At 34.1% G+C, this 25,287-nt stretch overlaps 1 protein-coding gene and 1 pseudogene across 1 annotated transcript in view; both read left to right on the plus strand.

Annotated features, from left to right (window-relative positions):
- PAK2 (p21 (RAC1) activated kinase 2) overlaps window positions 1-24,898 on the plus strand; it is a 77,638-nt gene extending 52,740 nt beyond the window's left edge. The window contains exons 8-15 of the mRNA XM_006906156.3: window positions 1,271-1,334; window positions 2,440-2,488; window positions 2,961-3,073; window positions 4,187-4,304; window positions 6,287-6,386; window positions 8,414-8,610; window positions 20,450-20,587; window positions 21,037-24,898. Coding sequence (XP_006906218.1) covers window positions 1,271-1,334; window positions 2,440-2,488; window positions 2,961-3,073; window positions 4,187-4,304; window positions 6,287-6,386; window positions 8,414-8,610; window positions 20,450-20,587; window positions 21,037-21,123 — 866 coding nt within the window. The 3' untranslated portion in view covers window positions 21,124-24,898. The remainder of the gene's footprint in view (window positions 1-1,270; window positions 1,335-2,439; window positions 2,489-2,960; window positions 3,074-4,186; window positions 4,305-6,286; window positions 6,387-8,413; window positions 8,611-20,449; window positions 20,588-21,036) is intronic.
- On the plus strand, window positions 20,151-20,269 carry LOC112473698 (annotated as a pseudogene).
- Window positions 24,899-25,287: the final 389 nt, after the last annotated feature.

Genomic DNA, 25,287 nt, shown 5'->3' on the forward strand with positions numbered 1-25,287 from the left:
CAGATGAATTTTAATTTATACCCTATATTTTGGCTTAAGACATAAAGTGTGTTGTTTTAGGAACAATAGTTTGAATTTAAGTCTAGTGAAGCCAAATAATACCCTTTGTGTTGACTAGTAAGCAATGTCTTTGCAGTAGTCAGTGCCTTTGGGAGCAATACTTTTTCCCGAAGGGCTAAATCTAAGGGTCATTGTTGGAAACTTTATCAAAGAAAGTTTATGTATATTTATGCATACTTATAGCTTCTCAGTATGAGAATACAAAATGATCCTAAATAACTAAACAGAATAGCCTTCCTGTATAATTTTATGTGTAGGCATAAAATGTATTTTCTTCCCTTCTCCTTTTTCATCTATCAACTATCATTGGCCTGGATCAGGCATTGGAAATAATGTACTTAGTGCCAGGGAGAGGGTAGCAATAATGTCAGATACACAAGTCTACAGCAGCTATAGTTATAAACAATGCTGATATAGAGGGATCAAGGAAAAATGTTATAATCATAGTTGCTAGAGACTTCAGGTTGGGTACCTACATAAAATTGGATTTATGTGAGTTTCCTGTCTCCTTTTACCTTGAGCAAGTGAAAATTCCTTGTGTTTTTCTCATGATTTTACTTACTGATAATAAGTATAAGTTACAGTTCTATGTCCAACATACTAATTTTAAAACCTGTTTCCTGGTTGTAACTTTGTGAACTTTCCTAAAACAGATATATGATTAGTTCATATTAGAGTAGTTTTTATATTCATAAGTAGTTTCTTAAATATATTGTCAAGTTGAAAATACATGGGAAGAGTCAGAAAAACCATTTAGAGTTATTCATTTGGATATCATTTATATATTCTGATAATAGGTTCATAACTATCATTAGTTTAATACATTTCATTGGAGCGTGAAAAGTAGGGTGACCAACTCATCCTTTTCCCAGAAATTTCCCAGTTTTAAGATTGAACATTCTACATCCTGAGAAACTCCTCAGTCTAGGCAAACTGCTACAGTTGGACATTTTCAAATGTGATCATTTTTGAGAAAGTGGTAGGATAATTAAGGCATTAGTTAGGAGGTCTAACCTAGATACTTTTTTTTATTAAGATTCTTCAGTGTTTTGTGTTTGAAACATACATTATTTTTGAAACTTAATGTTATATTTGAAAACCACTGTCCTAAAATCAGTGGAGTTTTTTAAAAGGAATAATGATATCAGAATATTTACAATTTAAAAATGCTTGACTGAGCTTATAACTTGTTGTTTTTTGTTTAAAATAGGAACCATTGTGAGCATAGGTGACCCTAAGAAAAAATACACAAGATATGAAAAAATTGGGCAAGGGTAAGTATTTGTGATTGTGTTACCACAATATTCAGTATTTCATAGGTATACAACATGATATCTTTTTTGCCTGCTGACATTGAGCACTTACAGTATTCTATGACTGGTGTCCTTCCTTGTATTTGTGTAAATAACTAATGCACTTATTTCTAAATGCTATTAAAACATTGTACTGCTTAGCAGTGATTTTACATTGTTTCTTCTTAAATGTTATTTTCCATTGGTGGTAAGAGATTAGATGGGTGGGAAAATTCCCCATCAAATATATTTAAAAGATAGAACATTTACTACAAGATTAGAGACAATAAAAAACATGCATTTTAATTACATCATTGAGTATCGATTTTTGAGTCTACTGATGTTCTGATTTTGTTCGATAATTTGTATTTTTAAACTACACTGACTAAACCCTTTTTTTCTGTTGCTTGGGAGCAAATGAACATCTGGAATGTTTTATGTTATTCTCTGGAAAATGTGAATTTAGAAAGGAAATTTAAGTCTTTTTTGAAAACTTCCTTATGAGTTTCTTTTTGAAAACTAAATACAGTTGCAACATTAATTTTAATAACAAAAAATTAAGAATCAGTATTCTTGAGCATGATAATAGGTATATATTGAATAATAATAATAAATGAATGAACGAACAAGAATAACATTTATCCATAGGGATCCCAAATCCAATGTTGAATTAAAAAAGCAAATTGCAGAAAAATACATAAAATGAAACCATTTGTATGACATTTAAAAATTATGTTAACTATATCCTGTAGAGATACACACCTGTGCCCTTTATAGTTAAAGTATAAAGAAATGCATGAAACTGATGCACATCAAATATAGAATAAACACCAAATACAGTTTACTTTTAGGAGGAGGATGCCTTTGGAAAGGACGCACAAGAACCTAACAAGTTTTGGCCACAAAGATTGCCTCATTTTCTTATTTTTTTCCCCTTTTGTTTTTGCTTTTTACTCCTGTTAAAGATAGTAAATCTGAAATGTTCAATCCTTTTATAGTTGTTCTAAGTATAAAGTCTTTGGCTGTTATGAATGACAGTGATTTAGAAACTTTAAAAATCTGGTTTTATCTACCCCCACCCCCTCAGGGCTTCTGGAACAGTTTTCACTGCTACGGATGTGGCATTGGGACAAGAGGTAGCTACTTTTTCATACTTCTGGGTGTTAACTATTAGCTTTTAGTATAAGAGGAAACTAGATAAACCTGTGAATAATTAATAGTAATATTTTTCAGTAGAATATATTGAAAAAGTCACTCTAATTTTTTAGCCCCTGTTAAGGGGGAAAAAAGAGTTATGCTTTGTTTCATAAATAAGCGAATATTTTAAAAATTATTTTCCCATGCTTGGAATGAAAGAATTAATTCCTGGCACTGGGCTAACTTTGGGTTTGTTTAATCAGCTTCAAGAGAAATCTAAAAATATTTGGGCTCTGTGTATTACTAAGTGTTGTGCCTAGGCAGTGTGGAAATAAAAGTGCTACCTATGAGTAAATTATTTCATTATGTAACATGTATACAGTAAATTAAATTATTAAGTGATCAGTATTTGTAATTTTTTAAGAGAATTGAGATACTTGTTCTGATTTTGTTTTTCTGTTTCCATCATAGGTTGCTATCAAACAGATTAATTTACAAAAACAGCCAAAGAAGGAATTGATCATTAATGAGATTCTGGTGATGAAAGAATTAAAGAATCCCAACATAGTTAACTTCTTGGACAGGTAAGTGTGAATATTGCTAAAGCATTGGGACAAAAATGTGGAAATTTTAAGTTTCATGGTTTGGGGAGATAGCCACTTCACTTAGACCAAAGTAGGATGTGAGTTTTGAAAAGTAAGCTTGAGGAGGAGGAGAGGTAAAAATAGCGCATTACAGTTTAACAGGTTCTTTTTCTACATAGATATCACTTGGCAAGTGAGAGAAGTCAGTTAAATGAAGAACATTGCTTCTGTGCTCATATTAATTACAAATGATCAGAAGCAGAAACATTAAGGGAAGGTTGGCTGTAATTCATATCTCTATTGAGAGGTGATTGGCCACACAGTTTTTAAGCTTTTAGATCAATTTTTATTTAGATGCTTTAATGAGCAAAAAGTATGTCTATCAAAACCTCAGTTAGTTCAGGAATTTGTTAAAAACCAGAATAGAAAATTATGAATATTACAACTATGTACATTTTGCAAAGCAATTACATGTGAATGAAAGAATAGTAGAAAATAAATGAAAATTATAATAGTGATTGTATTGGAGATAGAGGATTATGGGTGATTTTATTTCCATATTTAAATTTGATTTGAATGGGAAACGATAGCCCATTTTAGACTATAGCCCTAGTTATGGGACCATGTTCACAGAAAGAAACTTTCTAGGTACATTTCCCTGCTTTTAAAAATAATATTTTAAGTCAATATAGCGTGGTGGTTAAGATTAACCATAAGCTTTGGAATCAGTTATATTTGCTTCAGATTCTGGTTCTGTCACTTACCAGCTATTTGACCTTGGATTAGTAACTTTTCTAAGCGTCTGTCTCTTCATCTATAAAGCAGGACAAATAATTCCTACCCTACAGGGTTATTTTAATTGGAATAATCGGTGTACACACTCAAGTTACAATTATGGGCAAACTATAAAGTGATTCAGGAAAATCATAATGACCCTCAGTTATTTTTCTGTACTGTTAACATAGCAGCTTTCAAGTTTTCTTTCTAGCTCTCAAAGCTGCCAGCTTTCTAGTTTTGTTATTAGGGTGCCTAACATTTGAATTTTTCATCATAGAATGCCATGTGTTTAGAAAAAATAGAAATGTGAGTGTATTTTGTGTGTTCTTTTCTTAGTTACTTGGTAGGAGATGAATTGTTCGTAGTAATGGAGTACCTTGCGGGAGGATCACTTACTGATGTTGTCACAGAAACCTGTATGGATGAAGCACAGATTGCTGCTGTATGCAGAGAGGTGAGTTTGTTCTCCCTTTTTGATAAGTTATAATGATGTGAGTGATTAGCAGGAGATGAAAAAAGGGAAAGTTTTTTTGCACAGTTTAATTTTTATTGTGTGAGATAATAAAAACTTTCTCGGTACATATTCTCTGCAAATTTTCTCCATACCATTTCATCCTACATGAGAGTTTTCAGTGCTTTCCTTCATGTGTAAGATAATTCTAGGATGAACTATGGACCTTTGAAGAGCCCAGTTCACAAGTGAATTTCAGTGGGGGCGATCATTATAATTCATCATCCAAACAGGATGCTTTCGAGAGTGAAAGGGGGGAGCCATTAAAAATACACCACTCAGCAGTTGAAAGAGGACTATCTCAAGCTAAGCTGGACACACGCTCACCTTAAGTATTAATAGATCTGCTTCTGACTTGATTCATATCATCGAATGTGAAGAAACTGGTTGTTTCTTGATAGTCATTAATGAATTGCTAGACATACTGTTTGCTTAAGCCAGTAAATTCGGCCAAATTGCCTATGTCTAAGCCAAAAATGAGTCTTCCTTCTTCCTCCTAATCTTTTTCTACAGATGAGACTTAGGTTAATGATTTGCTCATTGTCACTGAAACTGTGATACTACTTTTGAATATCCTAGGAATTATTGTTACAAAGGACAAAATTGCAAAAGTTCTTAAGACTGTTGTTTTCTCTATGATTTGGCTTTCAACATTTTTATGGTGATATATAGGTGAATTATAAACTTCGTTTGTGTAAGAACAACACATGACGTTTTCTTTTTTAGCTTTTATTAAGGTGTTAAAAAAGTATTCTTTGAAAATTTTAATTCTGAATTAATTAGTTTCACCTTTGAACTTTTGTTAATAGTTATGAACATGATAGTTTAATAATATAATATCCCTTAACAAAAAATGTTGGTTACTTAAAAGCTAATAAAACTTAACAAGACTTTATCTATTTTATTTCATTTGTTTTTCTAATAATTTTTTATAATTGTTATAAAAATTATTTTAGGAGTTCTAATTGTGACAAGTTTTAGTTTATTTGTACAAGTATTTTTCTGGGTATTTGTTTTTTTTAGGAATCTGTTTAAATGCTTGGTAAATGTGGTGTAATATATAGTTTATCTGTTTTTTTTCCCCTTGAATGAATAGTAGAATATTTTGAGTGAGATTTTTACTTGTTTATAATAATGTACAGACTTTTCTCTTCATTCTACTCTGATGGAGATAAGAAGTAAAAAAAATTTTCCAAGTTTACAATTTATACTCGGTTTATATTTAAAAACATAGGAGCCAAGGAGTTTTTCCTCACTTTGGACTCGGTGCTTTCTAAAACATGCATAAGAGAAAATAAAGTTATTCCTTTATCATTGGTATTTGTGTTGTGGATATCGCTTTATGTAAAATCTACCATAGAAGAAGAAGAAGTGAAGAAAACATCTTATATCACATTGATGAACAGCTGGATGGAACCAGAGCACGCAGGATCTTAGCTATTTTTCAGTGGCACATCGATTGGACTTGAGTATCTTAATATGGGAATAATCACAAGTTTATCCTTTACTTTTGAAATGATTTCTTGAGAGCCTTGTGCATGTTTACCAAGTGCTGCATACCTTTAGGCATTTCAACCTGAAAAGGCCTAGAAATTATATAGACCCACCCATTTTATAAGTGAGAACATTGAAGACTGAAGATATTCTTAATGTTTTAAATAATCCATGGCAGAGGTAGGACTAGATAAGGTATAATTTAATGATTATCTCTGGGAAAGGCCAGAGGGTGGGACATAGGGTATCTAAGTAATTAAGGTGTCTTATATTTATAACTTTATACATGAGAGTATGTTTTTTCTTTATAAATGTAGGTGTTGGCATGTCTTGGATACTAGAAGCAGTGTTCAGGCCATATAAACAGTATGTGAACCTCCCTTAGACTTTTCAGAGACTGTTTCATTGATTGGTATTTTTCTTCTGTTCAGTGTTTACAGGCATTGGAGTTTTTACATGCTAATCAAGTGATCCACAGAGACATCAAAAGTGACAATGTGCTTTTGGGGATGGAAGGATCAGTTAAACTTAGTGAGTCACAAATGAACAGATAACATATATTTGTTATTTATTATAATTTTCTGCCTTTTTAAAAAAAACCACTATTAATATTTGTATGACAATATATGAAGAGAGAGAGAGAAACACAACTAGACAGCTTGTGTTTAAATAGCACATCGCTATACTTGCTGAATGATTTTAGGTGAATTACTTAATCTCTTTGTGTCCATTTTCTAATTTGTATGATAAGGAAAATAATAGTACCCATCTCAAAGAATTCTTCTGAGGATTAAAAATGGAAAATGCTGAGAAAGAGTACTTGGGACTGTCATAATGTTGGTACTTTCTTCCAACAATAAACTTGAATTCGTCTCTGCTATCTATTAGGGTAGATTTTTCTCATACTGTTCAGCTTTCTTTGGATTTGGCAGAGCGTGGCCTAATCAGGGGAGGGCTATATAACCCTGACCTTGGAAAGGACAAGGAAGAAAACCCATGTAAACTTCTTTTCCTAATTATCTTTTGTATCAGACATAGTAGAATCATGGAAAAAAATCCTAGATTCCTTTCCCTCTTCTAGCTGTGTCTCAGTTCCAACCATGCCCTCTTGTAGGATTTAAGAAGAACTTCTACTGAGGTTTATCCAACTGTGCAAAACTCAAGGCATCTCTGGATCAAGAACTCTGCTAGAGTTTGGCTCCTTTATCAACATTTCTTTTTAAAGATATATTCTCCAAAAGTTATTCAGCCACAAGAAAAGGGGTCTAGGCTCTTCAGATGGTCAAAATATGAAATTACTAATGTTAATCTTAGTAGGCAATGGATATTCTCATCTATTTTTAGTGGGCACATATAAACTAAATTAGACTTTTTTGGATAATATTTAATCCTGGTTCTTTCACTTACTAGATGAATGATCATGGGTAAGTTATCTAAAAAAGAAAAATATGTGTATGCCTCAGTTTTCCCATTTTAAAAACAAGAATAATAATAAAAATATATCTATCTCATAGAGTTATCATGAGGATTAAATACGTTAATTCTTATTAAGTACTTGGAACAGTATCTGGTTTTTTATAAGTACTCATTTTAGCTATAAATATGATTTGACTTAACAATTGCTCTTTTGGATTTTCTCCTGTAGAATTACTGAACATATGCACAAGTACATAGATGTTCTCTGCATCATTGTAAAGAAAAACCAAAACTATCTTAAATGTCTAGTAGTATGGGAATGGTTAAATAAGTTATGATATTTTTATATTCTGTCATATTATGTAGTAGTAATGAGATAGATCAATTATTAATATGGAAAAGTCTCTAAAAATAGATTGACTTAAAAAGCAGTTTACAAAACATCCTAATTAGGTAAAGTAAACCATGTGGTTTGTAAATATTATTTGTATGTAAATACATAGCAAAAAACCTAAAGCTTTACAAACCAAATATTAACAGTAGTTACATGTGGAACACAATGGGTTTAACAGTAGAAGTGGGGAAAAAACTCTGTATTCTTATTCTGACTTTCCCACTAAATTAACAGTACTAAACTAGGCATTCTGCTCCTCAGTTATAAAACGAGGTAGTTAGAGTAGAGTAATGCTGGTAAGCACCTTGTAAGTACAGTTGCAGTTAAATGTGTTCTTTTTCCTAGAATCTGGTAAGTCAGATGCTTAATAGTCCTAGCTTCTGTTTATTTTCTTCAAAAGTAGTTACCATTTCCTGACCTTTGATTCACAGCATTTAGTTTTGGTGTCTACCTTTGGTGACTTTTTTCCAGACCTTTTCAACTTTATTGAAATTTTTAGGATGGAATTAATTATTTAGAATATAAGACTTGATAATTTTTCCCTCTTGGGAATTAAAAGCAAACAAGTGAGAGTATGTAAATACATCATCAAACTATTTGTAAACCTATTGTGGTTGACTTTATTAATACTGTTAAAAAGCAAGAGGCTGAATAGTGAAATGGAATTAATTAAGTCATCTAAAGTGAAAGCTTACATAAAACCACCCATGGACACTATTAACTCTAGATGTTTTGTTTTGTTTTTTAGCTGACTTTGGTTTCTGTGCCCAGATCACCCCTGAGCAGAGCAAGCGAAGTACCATGGTTGGCACACCATACTGGATGGCACCAGAGGTGGTTACACGGAAGGCTTATGGCCCTAAAGTGGACATATGGTCTCTGGGTATCATGGCTATTGAGATGGTAGAAGGAGAGCCTCCATACCTCAATGAAAATCCCTTGAGGGTAAGACCAATTAAACACCTGCTTTACTTTAAGAAAAATATTTTTTCTTAAAACATTTATTTAGAACTTGCTTGTGCTAAGCATGGGCCAAGAATTTAGGATGCAAAGTCGATAAAACCTGGTTTCTGCTCTTACTCTGCATCTAAAAATCATGTGCTTCTGGGTTGAGTTGAATGTGATAGGTAAAGAGTTTTCAGATTTAAATAAGCTGAATGGTTTTTAATTTTGCACATAAGTAAGAATTTCCTCACTTTTCTGCAGAGCTAAGGGTCCCTAGATATACCCTTCAGGTTATCAACTTTGAACCTTGGCCTCTGGTACACCCCCAGGTACAGAGAAGAGGAAAGCAAGATCACATCTGTGAGAAAGCTGTGTAGATGGCAATGTTAAAGCTCGTATTCAGACAAAAGAGTAAGGGTCCTGAGATACAGATGAGGTCAGTAGACTTTAAAAAATTGAATATTCAGCAGCTGAGGGTGGAGAGTTGGGGATCCCTCCCTGTCTCCCTCCCTTTTTACCTTCCTTTCTCCTTCCTTCTTTCCCTCCTTCCTTCCCTCCCTCCCTTCCTTTTATTTGTTTATCTTTTTTCTTTTACTTCTACTTTTAAATAACCATATACGGATAAATTTCACACCTCCAATAATTACTCTAATCAAAAAGATAAACAATAAGTTGGTGAGAATATGGAGAAATTGGAACCCTTGTGCATTGCTAGTGGAAAGGTAAAATGGTACATGCAGTGTTTGAAAAACAATTTGAGAGTTCCTGTGAAAGTTAACATAGAGTTACCATATAATCTAGCAATTCCACTGCTGGTTTATACCCAAGAGAATTAAAAGCTTATATCCACACAAAAGCTTTGTATATACACAAATATTGATAGTATTATTCATAATACTCAAAAGTAGAAACAATGCAAATGTCTATCACTTGATGAATGAATAAACAAAAGTGGTATATCCATACAATGGAATGTTTTTAGCCATGATAAAAGAAATGAAGTATAGGTACAGACAACATTGAACCTTGAAAGCATTATGTTAAGTGAAAGAAGTCAAACACAAAAGATCGCATATTGTATGATTTAATTTACATTCAATTCTTTTTCGTAAGAGTTAGGTTCTATAAACTCGAAAACACCGAGTTAATACTGAATCGCTGCTTCTAGGGGAAATCCAGGATTAGGTTTCTGCAAGCCTCTGATCACATTTTTGTCAACTGATCAATATACAGTCTTGCTTTATGTGTGTTTCTGTTTAAAGATACTTTATTTAACACATATTTGTTGATTCAGTAACATTGAACTCATGGCCAACAGTACCATAACTCATACCTGAATGAAGCTTATCAAACACTTGTATATTCTCCATAAGACACATCACAACCTTTTTGCATTTAGGAACACTAGGCAGCACTTCAGCACTATGCTTTTCACCTGTGCATATATCTCTACAAATAACCACAAAAGCACTGAGAGTTTCAGTTTTGGAGTTGCAAATAAATTTTAGTGAGTAGATGAATTCCCATATATGGAGTCCAAGTAATGATCTAAATGAAGACTGCATATAAATCTATAGAATAGACAGGAGATTAGTGGTTTCCAGGGACTGAGAAGAGGTGGGAATGAGAAGTAACTAATGATGCACATGGATGTTCTTTTGGAAGGATAAAAATGTTCTGAAGTTAGATAGTGGTGATGGTTATACAACTTTGTGGATATGCTAAACACTGAATTGCACACTTGAAAAGGTTGATTTTTATAGTATGTGCATAATATCTCAATACAGCAATTATTTTCAAAAGAGTTTTTAAAGTACTATATAAGACTACAGACTTATTGCCAGAAATGTTTTTAAAAATTTTTTTCAAAATAAATCGGACATGCTATAAAATGAGCTAGAGACCAAAGTAATGAGTATGTGTAAGAGGTACCCTATTTGGATAGCACGAGTTTTAATTCTATTTTTCCTGAATGTTTTTCATCTTCTTGAAAAATCCCAGTTCAAATGAGCAGTTAAATGTACTTTTATAAAGGATATTAATTTTTGAACACTTTTCAGAACAATTTTTTAAACCTTCTAATTTCATTCAGTTCAGTAAATATCAATCCAAGTATCTGCTCTGTATCAGGCACTGTTCAAGGAGCTGTGTAAAAAAACCAACAACAAAAAATAAAAATAAAAGAACCAATAAAATTTCTGCCCTCATAGAAGGAGGAGAGAAATAATCATATGAATAAGAATAATATGTAATAGGGGTGGCTCCGTAGTGTAGTGGTTGGCACGTCTGCTTTACACACAGAAGGTCCTGGGTTCGCGCCCCAGATGGAGCCACGGACCATACCCCAGATGCACCAGGCCCCCCGGGTGCGCCTAAAGTGCCAGGCCCTGGGTACACCAGGCCCCGTTGTGCTAGGCCTCCTGGGTGTGCCAGGCCCTGGGTGTGCGCCCCGATTGCGTGGGAGGAGACACTCCGCCTTCAGAGATCCAGTTCTTAAGGGGAGACGATAACATCCGTAGGTCAGGGGTAGAAGGGGGCGGAATTAAAGAGAAGAGAAAAGAAAAGAATAATATGTAATATATTAAATGATGAACTCTAAGTACTGGGACTGGTAAGCAGGGAGTCAAGAATGTTCAGTTTCAGAAGAGTAGGGAGAGCTTTAGTGAGTTGATATTTGAACACAGGGTATAAGAGAATGATACTTACCTAAGAGAAGAAGATTTCAGTCAGAAGGAACAGCACATGCAGAGGCCCTAAAGCAGGAGCATTCTTGATGTATTTTAACAATACATCATTAAAGATTGTCATTAAAGATTGCAGAATTGTTACCATTCAGTGAGCACACAGCAGGAAAAAAAAGGTATATCAGTCAAGAAGTGAGGCCAGATTGTGTCATGCCTTATTAGGCCTTTGTAAGAATTATGGTTTCTATGCAGGTAAAATGGGGAAACCGTTGGACAGTTTTGAGCAGAGAGGTGAAATGGTCTTATGTATATTTTAACAGGATTACAGTCTGCTTTGTTGTGAAGAGACTCTGAAGGGAGACGCAGAAGCAAGAAAACCAGTTAGGAGGCTCTTGCAATAATCCAGGCAAGAAGCAATGGTAGCTTAGAGTAGGATGGTATCAGTGGAAGTAGGAAAAGGTTGTTGGATTCTAGATATATTTTGAAAGAGAGAGAGAGAAATGAACACAAGAGTTTGACCTAAGCAACTGCAATGACGAAGTTACAATTCACCTTAACTGAAATGGAGAAAGCTGCAGGTAGTGCATAGGGGGTGCGGGTGGCAGCTGAGAGATCAGAGATAGCATTTCAACATGTTTAGACATATTAAGTTTGAGATGTCTATTAAGACATCCAAGTGGATATGTTGAATAGGTTGTTGGGTATGCAAGTCCAGGCTAAAGATAAAATTGAGATTTGTTAGCTATAAAAATTATTTAAAGTTATGAGACTAGATAGGATCACTGTGTCAAGTGGGCATAGACAGACAATAGAACAGATTCAGCTTGTACCCTGAGGCATTCCATGGCTAAGAGTTGATGCGGCAGACCAGCAAAGGAGACTGAGAAGGAATGGCCAGAGGAGTAGATAAAAAACCAAATAAACATATGCCCCAGAATCTTCATGCAAAAGGGAGATTCCTTCAAGTAAGGGAGAAACCAGCTTGTCAGAAACAGTTATGTCAAGTAATATGAGGACTGAGACTTGATATTTGGAGTTGGCAGTGTGGATATAATTGGTAAAAACTTGACAAGTGGAAACTTTTGCTTCCTGTCAAGATAGTATAACAGGGACTAGATTAACCCCCTACTAGAATATATGAAACAGTGGTTTTCAAAACACTGGACATCAGACAATGAAGAACAGTGATCTCCAAAAGTGGGAAAGGCATGAGGTGAGCCCTATGATTTCTCCAGCTTAATATCTTATGAGAGTTTCCAGGTCATGCACGGGGAGCAGAATCCAGGGTGGGACACAGTGGACTCCTTGAGTTGAGGAGATGGGTTAAGAGTATAGGGAAACCAAGGCAGCTGGAGTTAACAAGACACAGAGAAAAAGGAGAGGAGGAAGCCTCGCAAAGACAAGACTCTGGAGACTTTAGGAAAATCCCCATTGAGCATTGAACAGAGATTGGCACTCCTGTGTGAAGAATCTACCCAAGGCCAGGAATATAACCCTGTGCTAAGATTGGAGAGAACAGTGTCTGGTGCTCACACAGCTGGGAATAGTGCCTACTTCTGTCAGCCACAGTGGAAAACATTGTAATTCATAGGATATTGAATAGGGGTGATAGGAAATAATTACCCCTAGACTACATGCTGCTGTGGTCCCACCTAACAAATCTTAAAAACAAGACCCAAAGGGATCAGCTCCAAAGTAACCATGTCCCAGAACAGAGCTCAAGAATATTTATAGGAGTACAGATATATCCAGCACTCAAATATCCAGAGTTTATCAAGCAAGCAAAAGAGCAAGAAAATTAAAACCCATGAGGAGAAAAATCCATCCATTGAAACTGAACCAGAACTGACACAAATAAAAATTAGCGTAAAAGTTAATTAAAACAATTTTTTTTACCTGCATTCCAGATGTTAAAAGAGTTAAGTGGAGACATTTGAAAGGTATATTAAAAAAAAACCAAAAAACAAAATAAACTTACAGATACAAACTATATTGTTTGAAATTGGATTAATGCCAGATTGTACATTGTAGAAAAAATGATTGATGATTTAACGATCAGACGTAGTAATAGAATCTACCCAAAATGAAACACAGAAGAAGAAATGAAATTTTTGAAAAATGAGATAGCAACAGTGAGCTGAGAGACAGCTTCCAAGTGTTCCAAATACACGTGTAATGAAGTTTTGACAGAAATATCGGTCAACTAAGAATCCTACGGCCAAGAAATATTTTTAAAAAACTAAGATGAAGTAAAGATTTTTTCAAACATATAAAAGTTGAAAGAATTTACCACCAGCAGTTCTACACTCTAAGAAATAATAAAGAAAAAATTTCAAGCAGAAAATACAGCAGTGTGGCTTCACACGAAGGATTGAAGAGCACTAAAAATAGTAACTAAGTGTGTGAATATATAAGATTTTTTTGTTGTATAGGGATCTTTAAAAGATAAAACTTTAAATAATAATATCAGTGGAAGGAGAAAAAGAACGTGTATAAGTAAAATGACAACAAAAGCATAAGGCCAAGGGGGATAATCATGAGATCTTTATACTCTGTGTGAAGTGGCATAGTATTGTGATAGTCATAACAGCTGAAAGGTGTATGCTGTATAAACGGTTAAGCTACCACTAAAATAGTGAAAGAGTTACACCTAATAAAACTCAATTAACGAAGTAAATAGAATCATAAGTAATACCAAATTAAAGGAAAAAAAGCCCACACTCATGGGGGGTATGGTATTTCAAAGGGACACAGGGACCAAACTGAAAGAGCTTCAGTGGCCAAAGTGCAACAGTTTGAACAACAAAATAAAATAGTATGAAGTCCTTATAAGTGAATAAATAAATGGGACAGAAGAGACATTTCTCATTCAGAAGAATTCCAAATAGTTGATGTAGGTGTTCCACCCATAACTCCTGACTCCTTAAATGTAGGCTGCTCGTAGCAACTTTCTTCTCGAGAGCACAGTGTGAAAAGGGGAGAAAAAAGTAGAGAAAAAAATCAACTGACAGTAGAGAAACCTGACGAACACTACCTCAGCCAGGTGATAAGTTGAACATAATTCTAAATCATATTGATGGTATGTACCTTTCATATGATGCAATGAAAATGGCACTGTAACTCTGATCTTCCTCCCCCAAACCCATAACTGTCTAACTGAGAAAAACATCGAATTTCAATAGAAGGGCATCCTATAATATAATACTTGACCAGTACTCCTTCAAACTGTCAGGGTCATCAAAAGGAAAGGAAGATCTGAGAAAATTGTCACAGCCAAGAGGAACCTAAGGAAACATAACAAATAAACGTAATGTATAGTATCCTGGAACAGAAACAGGAGGATGGGAAATCGGGAAATCTAGGGTGAATGCGCTTAGGGTCCTTAATGAGGTTAATGATGCCGGTCAGCAGGGGTATATTTTTTTCTTCCATCATACTTAGTTGCATATGTACAGGCAAAGAGTAGGCATCGTTTTAACTATGTTTTGTCAACTGAATGTTGCAAAACATAAGAGGCTCGAAGAAATGATCATGTGAAAGGAATGATGGACACTGGAAGATCAGTGGAATTTATTTAGGTCCAGTGGAGTCAAAGGATTGCTGGCGTTAGGGTGCTAGGAGTGAAAAAATTAGGAGAAAGAGTGCAACTGAGATTTGAGAGTTGCAGTTATTGGTACTGGTAGGTATAGGATATGACAGGGGGTGTATGTGGCTAAGGTAGGCTAAAGGTCAAGAATATTGCAAAAGAGGTAGTCAAGGAGCCATAACAGCATCTTTGTAGCTATCGAAAGCACGATGAATTATGAGTAATGTTAGCGAGGATAACCGTTTTTGGTAGATGCTTGAAATAGGGAAAGGTAGATAGGTTTGAAAGCCCAAGAGTTATAGAGAAAGAGGGAGATAGAGACCTCAAGGAGGCAATGAAAAGCCAAAAGGACACTCTCGCCTCCAAGACCATACAGAAGTGTGAGAGAGAAAAAAGCTACCAATAGAGAGTGCTGTGGATCAGGCAGAATCCTCATGGGAGAGCCAGGCCTAAGTAAATAAAGTATGGAGAATGTTTGAGAAAGGGAAGGGAGTGATATATAAAAAATTAAAGCTAGAAAGGGGAATGTGCAGAGTTACATGGGCATTAGAATGGTGGAGCAGAGAGACTTATGGGAATCATGGGATGTTTATAATCACTAACGTAAGTGGAGATGGAGTGTACTTGGATTTATTCCAAAATAGAAGATTAAATGTTTGCAGAGGAGAGGAGTACTTGTTTTTATGAAGTTCTCTATTAATCCTTTCTGGTAGAAGTATTGAAGCTTAAAACAATATTCTCATCTCAACTTGAAATTAATTGCTATCAGATAATTATTTATTTATTTATTTATTTTAGAAAAGAATAAAATTTTTAAATGAAAATTTGGGGGTAAATGTTATGTAAAAAGAAGCGAACTTAAGTGACAAGAAAATGGGCATGCTCGTATACTGATGATTAGAATGTTGATTGATATCCTTTTTTTTAATGGCATTTTGGCAATATAGCCAAAACTTTAAATAATTCAGTAGAAATTCTAGGTGACCTCGCGTTTGGTGATGTTTTTAGATGCCACATCAAAAGCATGACCAGTGAAAGAATAAATCTGGCTTCGTTAAAATTGGAATCATCTCTGAGAAACACACTATTAAGAGAAAGAAAAGACAAGTCACAAACTAAAAGAAAATATTTGCAAAACAACCTATCTGATAAAAGAATGTTATCCAAAATATACAAAGAACTCTTGAAACTCAACAATAGGAAATAAACAACCCAATTTTAAAATGAGCAAAAGATCTGTACACAGCTCACCAAAGAAGATACACAAATAAGCGTGATGAAAGGATGTCCAACATATACCATTAGGGAACTGCCAATTAAAACGAGATACCACTACATACCTATTCAAATGGCCTTAAATCCAAAAAACTGACAATACCAAATGCCAGTGAGGATTTGGAACAATAGGAACTCATTCATTGATGGTGAGAATGCAAAATGGTAGAGTCAGTTTGGAAGACAATTAGGCAGTTTCCTACAAAACTAAACATACTCTTAACATATGATTCAGAATTGTGCTCATTAGCCTTTGATAAGATACAGCATCTATTTTTTATCAAAAAACAACAAAATTGGTATAGAAGGAAAGTACCTCAACATAGTAAAAGCCATATATGTCAAACCCTCAGCCAACATTATACTTAATGGTGAAAAACTAAAAACCTTCCCTCTAAGATCAGGAACAAGACAAGGCTGTCCACTATCCCCACTGTTAATCAATATAACATTGGAGTTCCTAGCAAGAGAAAGATATAAAAGGCATCCAAATAGGAAACGAAGTCAAATTGTCACTATTTGTAGATATGATCTTCTGTATAGAAAATCATAAAACCCGGAAGAGTCCACAAGAACACTACTAAAAACAAGAAGCAAATATAGTAAAGTTTTTGGATGCAAAATCAATGTTCAAAAATCCGTAGCGTTCTTATACTCTAATAATGAAGTGTCAAAAGAAGTGGAAAAAATAATTCCTTTTGCAATTGTAACAAAAAGAATAACATACTTGGGAATAAATCTAACAAAAAATGTGAAGGACCTATATAATGAAAACTGTAAGACCCTATTAAAAGAAATCGAAGAAGACACAAAGAAATAGAAAGTTATTCTGTGTTCTTGGATTGGAAGAATCAACATAGTTTAAATTACCTTATTATCTAAAGCATTATATAGATTTAATGCAATCCCCATCAAAATCCCATTGGCATTTTTTTAATGAAATAGAACAAAAAATCATCAGATTTGAATGGAAACACAAAAGACTCCGAGTTGCCAAAGCCATCTGGAGAAGAAAGAACAAGTCTGGAGGCATCACTCTTCCCGACTTCAAATTATACTTCAAAGCGACAATAATCAAAACAGCATGGTATTGGCAGCAAAACAGACACATGGACCAGTGGACCAGAATCGAGAGTCCAGAAGTAAACCCATGTTTATATGGGCAAATAATTTTCGACAAAAAAGAAAGCCATCTGCAAAAAAAATGAAACTAGACTGTTGTCTATCACCACACACCAAAATTAACTCAAAATGGATTAAGGACCTGAATATTAGACTGGAATCAATAAAATGCATAGAAGAGAACATAGGAACTAAATTCATGGACTTTGGACTTAAAGAGGATTTTATGAATTTGACCTCAAAGGCAAGGGAAGTAAAAGCAAAAATAAATGAATAGGACTACATCAAACTATAAAGTTTTTTTTGTTTGTTTTGTTTTTGTTTTTGTTTTTTAAGGAAAAGCACAGCAAGTGAAACTGTCAACAAGGTAAAGAGACAACCATCCAATAAGGGCCAAATATACAAAGAACTCATACAACTAAAGAACAATAAAAAAAAAAACAAACGATCTAATCTAAAAATGGGCAGAGGATCTGAACAGACACTTCTCCCTAGAAGACATACAAATGGCCGACAAACATGAAAAGATGCCCAACATCGCTAGCTATTAGGGAAATGCAAATCAAAACCACAATGAGATACCATCTTACACCTGTTAGGATAGCTGTTATCAATAGGACAAGTAATAACAAGTGTTGAAGAGGATGCAGAGAAAAAGGAACCCTCATATACTGCTGATGGGACTGCACACTGGTACAGCCACTATGGAAAACAGTATGGAGGTTCCTTAAAATACTAAGAATTGATCTACCATATGATCCAGCAATCCCCTTTACGGGGTATTTACCCCAAAGACTTGAAAACATATATCTGAAAAGATATTTGCACACCAACATTCATAGCATTATTCACAGAGGCCAGGACATGGAAGCAACCGAGTGTCCTACAATAGATGATTGGCTAAAGAAGCTGTGGTACATATATACAATGGAATTTACTCAGCCGTATGAAGAGATAAAGTACTGCTATTTGCGACAACATGGATGGACCTCAAGATAATCATGCTAAGCAAAATAAGCCAGACAGAAAAAGTCGAAAACCACATGATATCACTTATATGTGGGATATAAACCTAAAAGCAACAAACAGGACAAACAGACTCATGGACATGGACAATAGACTAGTGGTTACCAGAGGGGAGAGGGGAAGTAGATGGGGTAAAGGGGTTCAAAATATGGTGACAGAAAGGAATCTATGAGAGGTGAACACACAATGCAATATATATATATATATATCTTACTGTTAAAGTGTACACCTGAAACTTACTGGATTTCATTAACCAATGTTACCATAATAAATAATAATTTTTAAAAATGTGACTATAAGTGTAAAATCCACAAATTTCCAAAGACAGCCTAAAGAAAGAACATGATATTTTATTAATGATTTTAATGTTAATTACATGTTGAAATGATAATATTTTAGATTAAATAAGACATTAAAATTTTTTTTAAATTGTGCTCATTATTTACCAAACTGAGTTGAAAACTTATGTCCATATAAGACCTACACAGAAATGTTTATAGTATCTTTATTCATAATTGCCCCAAATTGGAAGCAACCAAAATGTGAAATGTATAAATAATACTGTATTTTTAAAAGTGGATATAAATATTCCATGGAATGTTATTCCATAACATTAAAAAGATAAAAAGAAATGAGCTATCACACCACAAAAAGACTTGGAAGAATCTTACATGTATATTGCTTAGTGAAAGAATCCAGTCTCAGAAGGCTACATACTGTGTAATTCCAGCTATAGATAGTAAAAAAGATCAGTGGTTGCCAGGGGCTCAGGACTGTGGGGATGATGAATTGGTGGAGCACAGGGGTTTTTTTAGGGCAGTAAAATTATTCTGTATGATACTATAATGATAGATACATAGAGATATGTATGCATTTATCAAAATCTATAGACGCATACAATACAAAGAATGACCCCTAATGTAAACTGTAGACTTTTGTTTAATGAAAGTATATCAGTATTGGTCCATCACTTGTAACAAGTGTACACTACTAATATAAGATATTGATATTAGGGGAAACTAGAGGGGATGAGTATATTGGAGTTCTAAGTCTTAATTTTTTTTAAATTTAATTTCTAGGAATTTAAAGAAAATAATCAAAGTACATAAAGAATAAAAGATTTTCCAAAGAGGATTGGCTAAATTATGAAACATCCTTATAATTAATTACGCTGGTCAGTCCAGCCATTAAAATAATTTTATAGCTCTAATCTGTTATTAGTAATAATGAGACTGGGATATATCTAGTTTTGTTTTTCGGGTTTTAAGACTTTATTTTTTTAGAGCAGTTTTATGTTCACCGCAAAGTCGAGGAAGCTACAGGGATTTCCTATATATCCACTTCCCCATACATACATAGCCTCCCCCATTATCAGTATCCCTCACCAGAGGGTACATTTCTTATAATCCATGAACCTACATTGGCACATCATTATCACCCATTGTCCATAATTTACATTGAGGTTCATGCTTGGTGGTGTACATTCTATGAGTTTGGACAAATGTATAATAAATAACTTGTGTCCATCATTATAAGTGTATAGAGTATTTTTATTGTCCTAAAAATCCTATGTGCTTCTTCATCTATAGCTATATAGATATGGCTAGTTTAAAAGCGGGGGAGGTGGTCAATAAACTCCATTGTTTTGAAATGTGTGACTTGAGAAAGGTAAATGGGATACCGTATGTTAATGGTGGGTTGTGGTCATTTTTCTTTATACCCTTACGTATTACAGTTCTTTTATCAATATGTATTGCATTTATACCCCTCCGCCGCCCCCCTGCAAAAAAAGATGAAGCTATTTTTTGAAAAAGATATTAGGGAAATTAACATTAAAATAAAGGAACGTCTGTGGCCATGCTACCCTGAACACGCCCAGTCCCCTCTGATCTTGGAAGCTAAGCAGGGTTGGGCCTGGTTAGTATTTGGATGGGAGACCACCTAGGAAGACTGGGTGCTGTAGACATTATTAAAAAATTAATAAATGAATAAAGGAATGTCTAATCCAAATGGATAGAAATAATACCTCACTTTAGTGTTTATGGCGATTGTCTTTAAAGACGTAAAAGAACTGTAAACTTTATAAAGTGCTTTCTCAATTCGTTGAGCTACTTTAACTATATCTGTGATGTTCTTCTATTTTTAGGCCTTGTACCTGATAGCAACTAATGGAACCCCAGAACTTCAGAACCCAGAGAAACTTTCCCCAATATTTCGGGATTTCTTAAATCGATGTTTGGAGATGGACGTCGAGAAGAGGGGTTCAGCCAAAGAATTGCTACAGGTGAATTTGGACATGATAATATTTTTGGAAAAAGTTGACCTTTTTGAATAACCAACAGAAAGTTTACATAGAGTTATTAATTTCACTACTCATTCATCCCCAGCAGTATGGCAGCTGCCAAAGTTTAAAATTTCATCTGCTGGAAATAAAATACCCATCATACTATAATAAGTATATGAATTTTTATGTATTATCAATTCTCAGACCAGTTTCTTGCTGGCATGAATATCTGGCTCATTTAACTGAGATTTTATATTAGAAAGCTTAAAAAGACTATGCTTTCAACTGTAAAGGTGATGTATTGGTTATGTTGATTTTATGCAGGTATTGAAATATGTGTTTATTAGGTAAATTATGATCCATAAAAATATTTGAGGCTTTAATTGAAAGGAAATATTTAGCTTCTAAGCTGGTGACATTTACACATTTTTCTCCCCTCTTTCTGGCAGCATCCCTTCCTAAAACTGGCCAAACCGTTATCTAGCTTGACACCACTGATTATGGCAGCTAAAGAAGCAATGAAGAGTAACCGTTAACATCATTGCCATGGCCTCATATTTTTTTTTCCATTTCTAAAAGAAGCCTTTTAATATATGAAAATTATTACTCCTTCGGGGTTTAAGGAAATGGTCTGCATAACGTGGAAGAAAAATGCAAACTACTACTTCCTGAAGACAACCAACAGAAAATTGCAAAACAGATTGACAACTTTCTATTGAATCCCTTCTTTAGGGTCCAAAAAGAATTGTGGACTGAATCACTAGCCTTACTTCTTTCAGCAGACAGCCCATCAGGGCCATTTATTATGCTTGAGATTTGCATTTTATTTTGCTGACTTCATTGTAATAGAATACCATTCATTGCCCCTTTTGAGGAATTTTCAATACTTGAATGGCAGATTCGAGTTTTTCAGAGTATTTCATCTGCTAGTCTTCTTTTCTCTCTCTCCTTTGTAGCTTTCTCTTTCCTTGACTTGCTCCTTTTGAGTTGTTTTTATTAGGCCTAAATTAGAGGCAAGTATGATAGAAATTATGTAGCTCCTTATATTGGCAAAGGAGCGATATGGTTTAACTTTGTATAGAAGTTAGGACCAGCTGTTGTTACATGTAATATTTCAGTTCAGAATTTGAACTGGGGGAAGGGAAGAAAAGTATGTGATTTTTACCTTTTTTAACAAATGTGAACGTCAGTTTTAGAAATTTCATGATAGTGAGGTGTTTGGCATTTGTTACATGTATAGAGAAAAGACTAATCTATATTTATAACTAAATCATTGAGACAGTAAAAGAAGCCCATTGACTAAACATCTGTACAATTTTCTTTTCCCTTTTGACTGTTTCCTCTTCAGATTTGGCTTCTGGAACCAAAGTGATCTGTTCTTGTTCCAACTTGGGCTTTATGACTTTGGTTGGTGCCGCTACTTTCCCCTCCCCGCTTTTCCCTTCATTTTGGAAATAAGTTTCTGTATATGTTGTAATTTTAGTTTGTTTTTTAATTAACCCTCTCTCACTGTACTTCCCACCCCGTGGTAAATAATATAACAGTCGTTGAATTTCAGAATTTAAAAGTTAACTCTTTTTCCATTTAAAGGAGAAAAATATTTGGAGCTGGTAGAGACAAAGTGAGAGACTTGAACCTTGGTGAGCTCTAAAATAATTAGGTGAGATTATATTCGTGAAAGAGAAATGTCAGTTACATAGAGATGCAGGTGCTGACCAGTAAACTGTAGAGATTTGTTAGAAACATTGTTCCCAACCCATTACCAACATTTTACTGTCTGAGAACTTCAGTGAAAAGTACTTGATAAATTTCTGGATCATTTGAGATGTTGAGTTACTTATGATTTTTTTTTTTTCAAATAAGTAAATAATCATGTAAAAAACTGGAGAAAGGAAGAAAAATGAAATGTACTAGTTTGATAGCAATACTTTTTTTATTTTAAAGATTTTAAAAGGTCTGCGACCTGTAGCATTAATTAATAGAGTGCCCTCTTTTCTTTCCTCCCCTTCCTTTCTCTTCTTCCTCCCCTCTTTTTCCATATTTTTTTATCGTTTTGCATTTGGATGCAGTATCACCCCTTCTGGCATTGCCAAGAGCACATAAAAGAGAAAAATCTGTGGTTTGGTTCTGGCATTTGGTTTTGGAACATGAGAATGTTCCTACCATTCTCTCCTAATTAACATCATACCTACTTGCCATCCTGCAGTAGTACAAATCACGAATAAAAACAATTTTGATGTTTTGGAGTACATTAGGTGGGAACTAATATAGTTTTATGTCCTATCATGCCCAGTGTTAATATATAGGTATAAGGATAGAAATGGCTGTGTTTTTATTGATAACGCAGGAAGGTTTTCACAGAAATGAGTAAAATAATGAAACTTTTCTCTAGAGCACTTGATCTCTGTTTTCGATTTGATTCTTGATTTCATATTTCTCTGGACTATGTTGGCCTCCTATAGCTATTACTTAATTACAGAAACAATCTGGTTTATTTCTGGTGGAAAGCTATATTATTGCCTCTTGAGTTCCAGATTTGAACATTCTTTGTAAATAGTAGTCTGGCTGGATTATGATAAAGAAGATGCTACCAATGAAATAGAAAACCAACTAGATAAGACTGTGATCATCATGACCACTCTAGAAGGCACTTCCATACATAAATCACAAAGACTATATTCATTGAATACAGTGCCAATACCCCATTTTTAATTACTGTGACTCAACAAATGTCTTTTCAGTTTATAAAGCAGTTTGGGATTTGTATTTACAACTTTTGATGGTTACCTGCATGTCCATTGCTGGCAACGGACTTTGTCATTAAAATCTGACTCCTAGGTTAAGGGAGCTACACTGTGGTTTATTCTTTACTTACTTGGATAAACTAACTTGTAATAGAAATATACTTTGGTTAATTCTGAAATGTGTCATTTTTAAACAAAATAATCTTAAAAGCAATATGGAATTGTGATTTATTAATTTTAAATTAAAATGTTTAGGTCTTGTTGAAAGAAAAATTATATCTGAATCCAGATTTCATGTTTTTTTAATAACTGCCCTTTGTAGTCACCCTTTTTGTCATCGCTCTAGAATGAAAATGCCCATTTAAATCTGAAAGTTACCTTAGTAGTCCTCTTGTGTCGTTAGGACAATATTACTATAGTACTTATTTATTATATTTCAGACTCTGGTGGTCTTAAAGTTTCCTTCTCCTCTTGTTCCTTTTGCTGCTTTTAGGGACAGTTAAAACTGGGAAACCATGAAAAAATTGAATATTTTATCCTACCTAGAATAGTAAACAAGTAGAGTGATTGTGATAGCAACAGAAACCAAGGCTAACACAACTCTCTTCATGTGTTGAGTACCTGGCACATAATATAAATTCTCTTCCCTTCTACATATAAATGTTAAGCTGCTTAAAATGTATCTAGTTATCACCAGTCTTAAACAAACCTGTGCCTTTAATAAGCAATTTAAAACTACCTATGAGTATTTCTTTTAGAGGTCACATAAATACATGTTTATTTAAATCTACTGTATTCTAGACGGATTCTAAATCTGATCAGGCAATAACTATGGTTAGAAAAAAATGGGTGCTTAAAGAATTTACATCAGTTTTTTAGTCTAAAAGTTTTAAAATATACTAAGATCCATATCTAGTGAAGTGTCAAAAAATCATCATAGAATATAGCTAAAATCCAGATTAATACTCATTTTTTGTAGTGAAATTTCATAGTAATATAAACACATTGTCTTCCTTGTCTCTATTGCTCCCACGTAGATATTTAAACAATATCAGTTTTTCCATAGTGCGTGTGTATGTGTGTATAAGAAAGGAAAAAATGCAGACACACATACATTTTTTTTTCTCCTCAACACATTTATTGACCACTTTGGCAAAGACACTGTGGTAGATATTGTGGGAATTACAAAGGAGAATCAAGCACTGCCCTGGCCTTGAGAGAACTGAAGTCTTTTTCATTCACCATTCTAGAATGTTGCCAAATGAGAGGGAGAAAGAAATGTATGATAATTCTGTCAAACAAATTTTCATTCTGTATTAAGAAAAGCAGAGAATTATATTTGGAATTGAATATCTTTGGTAGGAATGTGTTGCTTTTTTTTCTTGATAGATAGAAATGGAATTAAGTGAAAGCAGCTTGTCTTCTGTTTTGTCTTCAAATTTTATATTGACTTTTTAAATTTAATCTCATTCAGTTATTTAATTGTTACATTAACTGCTGTATTTGATGACTGTTCAATAATTTTGTTCTTTCAGGGCTAGAAATAAACTTTTTTATGTTCATTTTTCCCTTTCCTAAACTTCAGTTCTTTAAATCAGAGTACCTTAAAAGCATAAGTGTAGTAGGCTTTCAAAGAACATTCTAATATTTTTAAAGCTAAATGTTTTTTAAACATGTCATGACACCGTTTGTACTAAAAAGCCCAAATTAGAAAGGTTTCCAGAAATTTATGTGTAGTAGGTATGAGCTTTCTCTCTTTTGAACCAAGTTCAAAATAAATTTCTTAGAAATGTTCTGGCTGTCAGGCCCAGGGAAACACTTCTGATCTGTTTGATACCTCCAACAACTTGGCCTGAAATTCTAATCCGTACGTGGCTGAGGTGATAAGACTCTTACTAGCATTTCTGTGCTAAATGCACCAAGAGAACTTTAAAAGTGCAATACTTTAAGGCATCA

Source organism: Pteropus alecto, unplaced genomic scaffold (assembly GCF_000325575.1).
Source record: "Pteropus alecto unplaced genomic scaffold, ASM32557v1 scaffold311, whole genome shotgun sequence".
In the NCBI taxonomy this organism is placed as follows: domain Eukaryota; kingdom Metazoa; phylum Chordata; class Mammalia; order Chiroptera; family Pteropodidae; genus Pteropus; species Pteropus alecto.